The sequence below is a fragment of the Neophocaena asiaeorientalis genome, unplaced genomic scaffold (assembly GCF_003031525.2).
Source record: "Neophocaena asiaeorientalis asiaeorientalis breed wild unplaced genomic scaffold, Neophocaena_asiaeorientalis_V1.1 scaffold24, whole genome shotgun sequence".
Taxonomy (NCBI): domain Eukaryota; kingdom Metazoa; phylum Chordata; class Mammalia; order Artiodactyla; family Phocoenidae; genus Neophocaena; species Neophocaena asiaeorientalis.
Genome location: NW_020185317.1, coordinates 5,911,914 through 5,924,440, shown reverse-complemented (window position 1 = coordinate 5,924,440; position 12,527 = coordinate 5,911,914). Strand labels below are relative to the sequence as shown.

At 35.2% G+C, this 12,527-nt stretch overlaps 1 protein-coding gene across 6 annotated transcripts in view; it reads left to right on the top strand.

Annotated features, from left to right (window-relative positions):
• The window catches only part of PMS1 (PMS1 homolog 1, mismatch repair system component), a 99,023-nt gene that overhangs the window by 69,278 nt on the left and 17,218 nt on the right, over positions 1-12,527 (top strand). For all 6 annotated transcript variants that reach the window (XR_003001632.1, XR_003001633.1, XM_024733673.1 and 3 more), the window contains 3 exons: positions 2,101-2,223; positions 2,775-2,918; positions 3,070-3,962. Coding sequence is in view for 4 of the 6 variants with exons in the window: in XM_024733673.1 (XP_024589441.1) it covers positions 2,101-2,223; positions 2,775-2,918; positions 3,070-3,962 (1,160 nt within the window). In the remaining 2 variants the exon portion in view is untranslated. The remainder of the gene's footprint in view (positions 1-2,100; positions 2,224-2,774; positions 2,919-3,069; positions 3,963-12,527) is intronic.

The following is a 12,527-nucleotide window of genomic DNA, read 5'->3' as shown; positions in this document are numbered from 1 at the left end:
TTTTTTTTTGTGGTATGCGGGCCTCTCACTGTTGTGGCCTCTCCCGTTGCAGAGCACTGGCTCCGGACGCACAGGCCCAGCGGCCATGGCTCACGGGCCCAGCCGCTCTGCAGCATGTGGAATCTTCCTGGACCGGGACACAAACCCGTGTCCCCTGCATCGGCAGGCGGACTCTCAACCACTGCACCACCAGGGAAGCCAGGATTTTCACTTTTTATAGCATTTTATAAGACTTTGCCATTTGATTTTACTATTCCATATAACTTACAGCTTGTTAGTTCTTAAGGTTGTCTTAAGCCATTTTTAAAGCTCCGTATTCGGAAGTAATAGTATTTATTCAGTGGCCAGCCAAGATGGTGTGGAAGGAAAAGACTAGCAATATTACCAATTTTTTCTTCATTTTAATCTTCATTCTTCCCTATTCTGGGTATTTTTTTTCCATCAACAAGCCCCATAAGTCTTTCAGAGGCTAAACAGGCTCTCCCTGATGCTCAGCAGGTGCTTTAAGAAGGGTCTCATGTTACTTGGTAAATTATACAACCATTTATAAGTCTTGTGAAGTTTTACAGTTAATTAAGTATTTTCATTTTATAATGGATTATCTAGGTTTATTTATTAACTAATTTTAATTGGCACAGTTTGGCACTGTGACGGTAATGCGCTTAGTGTTCTAAAATTGGTACTGCATCTCCTTAAGCACTTATTTCCAAGGGCAGGGATAGCCGTAGACATAGGTGGCAGCCTGCAGGATACGTTGGTAAGGAGCCTCATGGTTTCTGCTTAACTAAAAATAGCACCCCCACTGACACTCTTGCTTTTCTAAACCTAAGCTGAAATTTTCCCATTATTACTGTTTCTTAACAGGTTAATAAAACAGCTGATGCCAGTTGTTTCAGATAAGAGATTATTATAGGCCTGTATTTTGAATAATTTGACCAAGATCACACTAGTAGTAGAGCTAGGATTTAAATCATGTCAGTCTGGCTCTATCCGGTATTCCTAACAATTCTCTGTATTATCTTTAAAAGTAAAAGTAGGAGCATTTTCCTTGCCTTCTGTTCCCTAAATCAATCAGTCTTCTCGCTGGTATTTTTTCTAGGATTCTTCTTTATTTTCTCCCTCTTCAAACATTTGTAAAATAGTTCTCTAAACAAAAATGAAGATAAAGTACAACGCTGCAATGTATCAAAGAGTAAAAGATTTTTTTATTTTCCCTCAGTAATGAAAACCCAGTCAGATTGACTTCATGGCATACTCAGAATAAAGATAGAAACAGCCACTTCTTTACAGAGAACGGTTGCTGAAAAGAAAAGGATAAAGAGCCAGAGGAAAGTCACAATATGAGGAAAGAAATTTTTAGAAGACAGAAAGAAGATCAGGTTGAGCAAAGAGCAGTATTTATGTTGTATGTCCTATGACAATGAGATATATGGCCGTTGGTGAAACTTTCATGAATGCCAGTTTTTCCTTAAAATAGAATTGCAAAAAGGGAGAGTCAGAGGCTGAGAACACCAATTTAACACGCTTCAGTAATTTATTTAAGGTTAATGCTCATGACATGGTTATCAGGAAATATATGGCTCTTTAGACCTTAAGATCGAAATCCATTTGTTTGTTAATTTTTTTATACCTTTTAAAAAATATATACAGTGTTATTTAGGCTTTTTAATTTTTTTTACTTTATTATTTTTTTTCATTTTTAAAATTTTTGGCTGTGTTGGGTCTTCATTGTTACATGCGGGCTTTCTCTAGTTGGGGCAAGTGGGGGCTACTCTTCATTGTGGTGCGCGGGCTTCTCACTGCGGTGGTTTCTCTTGTTGCAGAGCACGGGCTCTAGGTGTGCGGGCTTCAGTAGCTGTGACACGCAGGCTCAGTAGTTGTGGCGCACGGGCTTAGTTGCTCTGCAGCATGTGGGATCTTCCCGGACCAGGGCTCGAACCTGTGTCCCCTGCATTGGCAGGCAGATTCTTAACCACTGAGCCACCAGGGAAATCTCAATTTTTTTATACCTCTTAATGTATTGTATATAGCCAGACCCATGGAATCACATTTATCATTGACATTGCATATCAATTCTGTAATTATTTATTACAATTATAGATTTATCTAAGTGGATTTCTTCCAAAGCATGATGCAGACCACTCTTTTACAAGTCTTTCAACCCCAGAAAGGAGTTTCATCTTTATAAACAGTCGACCAGTACACCAAAAAGATATATTAAAGGTAATCTTTTTAAGAAAAAGTATCACTTGGATCAGAAATAAAAACTCTGTCACTTGTCAGCTTCTTATAAGGACTACTTCTAAGAATTTGTTCCAAAATAAGGAAAAGGAAAAATAGATACAATATCATTTATTAAGCATTGTGCTAGATACCTTACATATGACTCTTCACAACAGTTCTGTGGTGAATTATTATCCTTATTTATAGTAAAGAGACTGAAATGTTTGTGACTATCTTAGACCACATAACGAGGAAGTAACACAATTTGGATTTGAACCCAGGACTTTCAAAACATCCATGACACTATGATCTTTTAACCATGAAGCCAGTTGCATTGGATATTTGTACTTCTTAATGAATGCTTGTGCTTTATGTAAGTTCAAAGCCTCTAAATGAGCATTACTATTTAGATACTACTTTTCCTAATAAGCAGTTACATCCACTCAGTTTCTCAGTTAAATATGCTTCTTTTGGTGGTATTTTAAAGATGGCAATACTATCTTTTTTTATGTCTTTTTTTTTTGTCTTTCACTCATTACATATATTTCTAGCTAATCCGACATTATTACAATCTGAAATGCCTAAAGGAATCTACTCGTTTGTATCCCATTTTCTTTCTGAAAATTGATGTTCCTACAGCTGATGTAGATGTGAATTTAACACCAGATAAAAGTCAAGTATTATTACAGAATAAGGTAATCTTTTTCAGATTTTTTTTGTATTTATGCTATTTACAAATTTATGCAGTCCTAACCATTTTCATGTGAAAAAGATACGCTTGTTTCTGTAGATTTTTTAATATTATTTTCATAATTTCCTCTAACATTTGTTAATTTGTATTTTTAGGAATCTGTGTTGATTGCTCTTGAAAATCTGATGACAACTTATTATGGATCACTAACTAGTACAAATTCTTATGAAAGTAGTAAAACAGATGTTTCCTCAGATGACATGGTTGTTAGTAAAACAACAGAAACAGATGTGCTTTTTACTACGATGGAAACATCTGGAAATAATTATCCAAATGTTGATACTTCAGCCATTCCTTTTCAGAATGATGTGCATAATGATAAATCTGGGCAAAACACTAATTATTGTTTGAATCATCATATGCATATTGGTGACCATTGTGATGATCATTTTAATAGTGAAAATTCTAGCATTGATAAGAACAGTGGGAATACATTTCAGGAGATCCCAATGAATAATTTATCATGTGAGGACACCCAAAAGGAACATAGTGAAGTTTGTTTTGTAGGTTCTGTTAAGCAAGCCCAATCAGAAAATGGCAGTAAAGGCCATATAGATGAGAGTGGGGAAAATGAGGAAGAAGCAGTTCCCGAGAAGTCTTTGGAAATTTGTGTAGATGACTGGAGCAAGGGAAATGTACTTAAAGATTCAAGAGGAGAAAACATTGAACCTGTGAAAATTTTACTACCTCAAGAAAGTTTAGCGTGTAAAGTAAGTAATAATAATAATAACCCAAGTCCTGAACAGAAGAATTTGAATGAAAGTTCCTATAACAAAAAATCAAATGTGGTAGATAACAAATCTGGACAGCTTACAGCTTATGATTTAATTAGCAATCGAGTAATCAAGAAACCCATGTCAGCAAGTGCCCTTTTTGTTCAAGATCATCGTGCTCAGTTTCTCACAGACAATTCCAAGACCAGTTTGGAAGATGCAACAGTACAAATTGAAGAACTGTGGAAGACATTGAGTGAAGAGGAAAAACTGAAGTAAGTTTCCAAAGCTTTCATGGGACCTGAATGTTCAGATATTTCCATTCTATATGACTCACTGAGTTAAAAAAATTTTTTTTTAACTTCTTATTTATGGAAAAGCAGAATGGAAAACGGCTTTTGGCTTGACTAAAGTACCTTTTTTGGCATTACTTTTTTGCTAATTTAGAGGTTTTTATGGGGGTTTTTTTGTTTGTTTTTTATTTTGGTACAAGCCTTAACTACTTTCTGATTTAAGTTTGTAGTTAAAGGTTTTCCATTCTTAACTAAAAACTACCATTTTCTTCTATTTCTTTTTTATTTTTACGTTTATCTTCCTATGACAGGACTTTTTCTTTTTTAAACTTTTGCATTAGAACAGTGGTGTTTTTAAGATCTTGACTATTCCCTTTTTAAATTGGTCTCTAAAATATGTAACACAATACAAAAAATTGTAACATTGTTGCAGATTTAATTTAGTGATGTTAATACTGTTCCTATTCAGTATAACTCAAGGCTTTCTTATAAAATCTTTTATTTATTGACAACTTATAAACTATGGTGGGTTTGGGGGGCTAGGTAAATAGGTGGTTTGATCTCTGATTAAAATAACTACATATTATTTGCCATTTTTAGATCAGATGATCTGAATAAATATTCCCAAAAAATATGAGGGGTGTTTCTAATTGACTTAGGGCACTTGCTGTAAACACAAAATATTATGTTTTGAGTGATTTAGCTCACAAGAAAATGAAAGAGTGCAATTATACTTCCAGTCACATATTATTACCTGAGGCAGTGGTCCCTACCTAACCTTTTTGGCACCAGGGACCAGTTTCGTGGCAGACAGTTTTTCCACTGGTGGGGGCCAGTGGGTATGGTTCAGGCAGTCACGTGAGTGATGGGGAATGGCAGATGAAGCTTTGCTCGCTTGCCTGCTGCTCACCTCCTGCTGTGCGGCCCAGTTACTAACAGGCCGTGGACCGATACCGGTCCGTTTCCCGGGGTTTGAGGACCCCTGACCTAAGGCATCGCAATACTATGTCAAACATCTGGAAAAAATTTTAAATGTAACCTGTCATCCAGAGTTTATATTTGGTGATAAACTACATGGATACTTGACCAATTTTTTTTTCATTTTTTCATTAGCTTTTCAATCTTATAAAGACACTGTTAATTTAAAGTAATAAAGACCACTATTAACACACCAATAGGCAAAACCTCCGCAAGTTAACTTTTTTTTAAGTGGGGATGGTGGTTGTGTTTTTGTTCTTTAATATATATCTGTAAAAGAGAAATATACTCTTATTTTAAACAGAGCCATAATACAAATTGTTACCACTTTCTAAAACATGAATTCCTTAATCTTCATTGTTCAAATTTCTAATTATTTCATAAATGTCAAATTTTTTAAAAGTTTATTTGAATTAAGATGCAAATAAGGTTCACACATTGTTAATTATCTTTTGTCTTACATAAATGACACATTCAGTTTAAAGGTGAGAGCACTTGAGTTTTAATACAGTAAGCCCTCAGAAGTTGAATTGCATTGACCAGGGAGGTGATGAATTGAGAGCTGTCTGAGAAAATTTAAAAAAGCATAGATGTTCCCAGTTCTCATGGAAGTATTGACATTGGAACAGCTCAAGGTAGCTGTTCCCTTGCAGTTTCACAATAGCAGGTATTACTCCAGTTTCCTTTCAAGGAATGTCGGCATTGTTTCTCCTTGCAGGCCCCAAGGTGTTAAGGTACAAGGGTTATGGTTAATAGGTCTCATCTAAAAATTTGTTAATCATCAGGCAGTATTCTGGAATTCAGAATTTTCTCTATTGCCATAAGGTGTACAAAAGAGGCATTGTTGTTCAAGAGCAGGCCTCTGAAGCTACACCTGCGTTCTAACCTCACTTCCTCTCTTTGATAGCTTTTTGTAAAAATGTGTGGACAGTATCTCCCGGATTGTTTTGAAAATTAAATAAGATATATTGTGTGTTATGATACAAGATAAATGACTAGCACATAGTAAATAATTGTTCATGATGTTAATCAGAGTTTTTAATCTGTGAAAAGGAAATTTCTCTATTGTGATAGATATTATTTTTCATTTGCTTATTCAAGGTTAAATTTAATTTGGAGCCCAGAAATAGAAACCTGTGAAGAAAATATAGGTATCTTGGGATCAGAGAGCTTACTGTATGTCACAAAAAGCTCTATTAGAATCTTCCAGAGCCAGGGATCTGTGAATCAAAATCATGATTAGTGAAAAGGTAGAGTAAATATGTTATAACACAAGAATCACACTAACTACCATTTGTCTTCTGATCTTTATCTTAGAATTCTTGCCATGGTCTTAAATTCTACAAGGAGTGTGAAGGGATATGAGAGTAGACTCCTGTTCTACAGATAATCAGTCTTTCCAGCCATTCTTCCTTTTCTTCCCTTTTTTTCTCTTCTTGTTTCCTGTTTTTTTTCCATCCCCTTCCTTCCCTTTTTTCTTTCCTCCCTTGCTTCCTTCCCTTCCCTTCCCTTCTCTTTCCCTTCCTTGTTTCTTTCAGTTAGGAACTATTTACTGAGGCCATTCTGTGTACAAGGCCCTATGTACTCTAGCTAGTCATTTCAGATACAGTGATAAATTATAAATAAAAGATACTTTTACTACTCATGAAAGTGCAGTCTAGTGAGGAAGACACTATTAAACAAATAGTAATCATAGAATATGAAGAGTTTTTAAATAAAAGGAACACAGAAGAGTTATGAAAACAGTTAGCAGTTGGGCTTAATCATATTTATGGGACAGGAAATGCTTCCCTGAGTAGAAATTAATCAAAATGGTGTAGGGAATTTTCTTTGTAGAAGGAACAGCATGTAAGAATGCCCAGAAGCTAGAAGGAAAATAGTTATTGAGGAACTGGAAGATGCCCTTTATGACAGGAATGGATCATGGGGGAGTGTGATAAAGAAAGATGGGGTAGGCTGGTCAGATCATGGAAGGTTCAAACAGTTTTGAATAAGACATTGGATCCGGGTTTTCTACCGAGAGCTTAGGATAGACTTTGCAATAGAGGGTACCTATATTTTAAAATTTTTCCTTTCTGGATTCTTTTTCCCCCTTGCTTTCTTCTCCTTTCCTCTAGTGGATTAGAAACCACTGTGTCCTCCCACTGGGTTCTCAGTCAATTGATGTGAACTTGAACTTTCATTTGTAGTAGCTATGAACATATTTCTACTTAAAATAACTTAGAACAGTACTGTACTTGGAATATTATTGAAAAATGGTAAGTAAACTTTATAATTACATGTAATCTTGAGACACAGAAACATTTGAATTGATTACTGATAAATCAGAATTAATATTTTTTGTTCAAGTTACTAAATCCCTTAATGATATAAAGTTGAAGATAACAGCTGTTTTTACTTAACATTTACTTAATATTCCTTTGGACATAACTTTTTATATTTCCCAAGGAACTAATTAAATTGACTTCTTGAATAAATCAAAAGATTAGTACCATATGTGAAAATTTGCACATCATAATTAATTACAAATGGTAACCTTCATCTTGAACTCATTTTCCACCGTAGGAGGAAATCTTGAGTTTGAATGTCTAAGAGCTAAAAATACTTATTTATAGTACTTATTTAAGGTAAACTGTATTGAAAATTTTGTGTTTTATAATCCAGAACTTCAGATTCTAAGCGGAAATGGGAGAAAAATAACGTAAAAAATTATGAATGTGGCCTGGTCAGTAACCAAAAGAGGCATTTTTCATTCATCTAGTTCACAGTGAAATAAAGGCTGTTTTACATTCTCCTCCAGCTAACATTTCTTTATTTAACAAACATATGCAGAGTAAAAATTACATAAAGCGCTTGTTTCTTGTGTTTTAGTCTCACTTTTAACATTTAATTCCATTCTCCCAATAGTATCATTTTTATTTCCTAGTACATAACTACTCAGATTTCTCCTTAAAAATGTATATATGTTATCTACAATAGAACTCAGTTTCTTAAGAGTTTCTTAAGATTAGAAATAACATTTTCTAGTCTCAATTTTAAAACTGCATTTAAAGAACGTTTTAGCAAGGTTGCTCAAATAATTACCAACGTTTAGTCAATTGTGTGCCCCGTTCATTATAAGATAGGTGTTTCTTGATAGAAAATAATGACAACGAACATTTATTATCATTTACTATGTGCCAAGCACTATTCTAAGTACTTAAAACTCATTTTAAAGATAATGCTGCCCAACTCCAGCCTAGGTGTGGAGAATTGGAAACTCTGAGGGTAGGACCCAGGCATCTCCATTTTTTAGAAAAGGGTTGATATAACCACTATACCAGACTGCTGTCTTTGGCCCCAGGAGTTTCATTTTACTTCTGTTATTGTTAACCAAAAAGAAAAGACCTCTTAACTTTTTACCCAGTATAATTTTTGTTTTTAATAAATCTATTTATTTATTTTTTGCTGCGTTGGGTGTTTGTTGCTACGTGTGGGCTTTCTCTAGTTGCGGTGAGTGGGGGCTACTCTTCACTGCAGTTTGCGGGCTTCTCATTGTGGAGCACGGGCTCTAGGTGCACGGGCTTTAGTAGTTGTGGCACGTGGGCTCAGTAGTTTTGGCTTGCGGGCTCTAGAGCACAGGCTCAGTAGTTGTGGCGCACGGGCTTAGTTGCTCCGAGGTGTGTGGGATCTTCCCAGACCAGGGCTCGAACCCGTGTCCCCTGCACTGGCAGGTGGATCCTTAACCACTGTGCCACCAGGGAAGCCCTTACCCAGTATAATTTTAAAAGGTCCATTACCTTGTTTGAAATTGAATTAAATTAGGTGGTTTGGATGTGTTCAGTTTATTTGAATTTATTTTTTTATTGTTGACTCTAAAATGAGAAATAGTAACAAAAAAATTAACATTTAGCTATGAAACCATTACAAATTTAATCATATAATTTTTATTTTGAGTGTCATTATTATAGTGACCTTAACTTTACTAGTATATAATTATTAAATGTATGTAAGTTTTCTTTTGTTGTGCTCAGGGAATTGCTTCTTCTATGTTGATGATATAGCACATATTTAAGGAGCTCTTCACATCTAAGATTGACTTTTTTTTTTTTTCTTGCGGTACGCGGGCCTCTCACTGTTGTGGCCTCTCCCGTTGCGGAGCACAGGCTCCGGATGCACAGGCTCAGCGGCCATGGCTCACTGGACTAGCTGCTCCGCGGCATGTGGGATCTTCCTGGACCGGGGCACGAACCCGTGTCCCCTGCATTGGCAGGGGGGCTCTCAACCACTGCGCCACCAGGGGAGCCCCGACTCCTTATTTTTTTGTTTTATTTTTTTCTTTTTTTTTTTTTTTTTTTAGTTGCCTGTACCTTAAATGGTTTTTTAAATTGGGTAAGTTTAGCTGCTGTGAAATGCATAGATCTTAAATGTATATAGCTCAGTGCATTTTCATATGTGTACAATGATGAAACCACCACTGCAAACAAAATATAGAACATTTCCATCAGCCCAGAAGGTTCTTTAATGCTACCTAGAAACCAGTCTCCATTCTCAGCCACTATTTTGATTTCCGTCGCACTAGCTTGGTTTTTCCAGTATTTAAACTTCTTATATATAAAATCATAATGATATGTACTCCTTTATGTCCAGCGTCTTCCCCTCAACAAAATATTTTTGTCGTTTTCATCCATGTTTGTTGAATGTATGCATATAGTTTATTCTTTTTTAATCAGTAAGTAATACTCAGTTGTATAAGTATACCACAATTTGTTTTCTCAGTCTCCAGTTGATGAACATTGTGTTCTTTCCAGATATGGGATATTACAAATAAAGCTGTATTGTTTAGTTTCCAAATATTTGGAGTTTTTCTAAATATCTTATTGCTACTGAATTCTAATTAATTTTGTCATGGACAGGGAAAATACTGTTAGATTTAAATCTTTAGAAATTTATTGAGAATTATGCCCAGCAGCATATCTCGAAGAATGGGCACCTAAAAAGAATCTGAATTCTGTAGCTGTTAGATGTAGTGTTCTAAAATGACAATTAAGTCAAGGTAGTTGATAGTATTGCTAAAATCTTCTTAAGGCTTTACTGATTTTTTTGTTTTGGTCTAATTCTGTCAGTGCCTAAAGGAGGGGCATTAAAGTCCCCAGCTGTAATTCTGGATGTATTTCTACTTTTAGATCTGTAATTTTTTGCTTCACATAGTTTGAAGCTTTGTTGTTATTAGATCCATGCACATTTGTGATTGGTATACCTTCCTAATGATTCCCTTTGGTCATTATGAAATATTCCTGTTATCTGTGGAATTATTTCTTGTTTTGAAATTTATTTCATCGTATATTACTATAAGCTGCTGTTATGCTTACGATTCGCATGGTTTATCTTTTCCATTCTTTTACTTTCAAACTATCTGTCTTTTTCCCCCATGCTGTGTAACTCTTGTAGACACATATAGCTGGAATTTGCTTTTTTATTTAAGTGGACTGCATTTTAATTTTGCTGTATTGGATAGTGCTTTATGTTCCTAGATTTAAAATAAATTTTAATTATTATAAAGGGTTTTTTTAATCCTTCATTGTATTTTAGTACTTTTTCCCCTGAGAGTTAGTGATGTTTTGATAGAAAAAGATTCCGTTGCCCATCTCTTGGTGCTTTTCCCTAAGAAATTAGACCAGAGTATTGCATAGGAAATTGATCAAATACTTGAAAGCAGCTTAGCAAATTGTGCTTAGCATAGATTAGCAGAATAAAGAACATTGTACTTATTTCAGTATGCAAAAGCAAAAGTAAATGTGAAAGTGAAACAAAAATATTCAACTATACTGAAGGTGAAGGTGTTTCTGACAAAGTGCATTTTCTAAATGTTGATAATTATTATAAAATATTATAAAATATTTTGTATATATAAATATATATTTGTATATTATATATATATTTATATATAAAAGTGACTACTAATATTATAAAATATTAGTAGTCACTTCATTTAAAATATTAATATTTAAAATTTTTAGGCGTCTACTCTTTTTTTCCTTGAGATATAATTGACATACAGCACTGTATAAGTTTAAGGTGTACAGCACAATGATTTGACTTACATACATCGTAAAATGATTACCACAATAAGTTTAGTGAACAGCCATCATCTCATATATATACAACATTAAGAATTAGAAAAAAATGTTTTTTTCCCTTGGAACGAGAACTCTTAGGATTTACTTTCTTAACGCCTTTAATATACAACATACGTCGATGTTAGTTATATTTATCATGTTTTCTTTGGATAAATACCCAGAGGTTGAATTGTTGGATCATATGTTAGGTCTAGTTTTAATTTTTTGAGGAATCTCCAGACTGTTTTCCATAGCAGTTGCACCAGGTTACATTCCCACCAACAGTGCACGAGGGTTCACTTTTTTCCACATCCACACCAAGTTATTTGTTGTGTTTAACATTTCTTACAAAGCTAGTTTTGTGTTACTGAACTCTTTTAGCTTTTGGTTGTCTGTCAAACTTTTTATCACTCCTTCAAATTTGAACAAAAGACTTGCTGGGTAGCGTATTCTTGGTTGTAGGTTTTTGCCTTTCATCACTAAATATATCATGCCATTCCCTCTGGCCTTCAGAGATTCTGCTGAAAAGTCAGCTGATAGCCTTATGGAATTCTCTTATGCATAACTTCTTGCTTTTCCCTTGCTGATTTTAATATACTCTCTTTATCTTTAATTTTTGCCAATTTAATAGCAGTGTGTCTTGGTGTGGTACTCTTTGGGTTGATCCTGTTTTGGACTATCTGTGCATCCTGGACTTCCTGGATGTCTGTTCCCTTTCCCAGGTTTAGAGAAGTTTTAAGCTAGTATGTCTTCAAATATGTTCTCTGCCCCTTTCTCTCTCTCTTTTCCTTCTGAGACCCCTATAATGAGAACATTAGTACACTTGACATAAGAGACTCCCAGAGGTCTCTTAAACTGTCCTCATTTCTTTTTATTCTTTTTTTCTGTACAGCTTCAGTGATTTCCACTACTATGCCTTCCAGCTCACTGATCTGTTACTCTGTATCATCTAATTTACTGTTGATTCTTTCTAGTGTATTTTTTATTTCAGTTATTGTATTCTTCATCTTTGTTGGGTTATCTTTGTATTTTCCTACTCTTTGTTAAAAACTTCTAACTTCTCACTGTGTCTGTCCATTCTTCTCCTGAGTTCTTTAAGCATCTTCATGATCATTACCTTGAACTCTATTGGGTAGATTGTTTATCTCCACTTTACTTAGTTCTTATGGGGTTTTATCATGTTCATTCGTTTGGAACATGTTTCTCTCTTGCCTCATTTTGCCTAATATGCTGTTTTTATTTCTATGTATTTGGTAGATTCATTCCATTTCCCCCTCTTGGAGAAGTGGCCTTTTGTAGGAGACATCCTATGGGACCCAGTAGCACACTCCTGTCTGGTCACCAGAGCTATATGCTTTAGTGGTGCCCTCTGTGTGGGTTGTGTGGGTCCTTCTGTTGTGGTGGGCTGACTACTGTGGGTGTGCTGGTGGTTGTGGCTGGCCCCCATTCCAGTTGGTCGCCATGCCCTGCC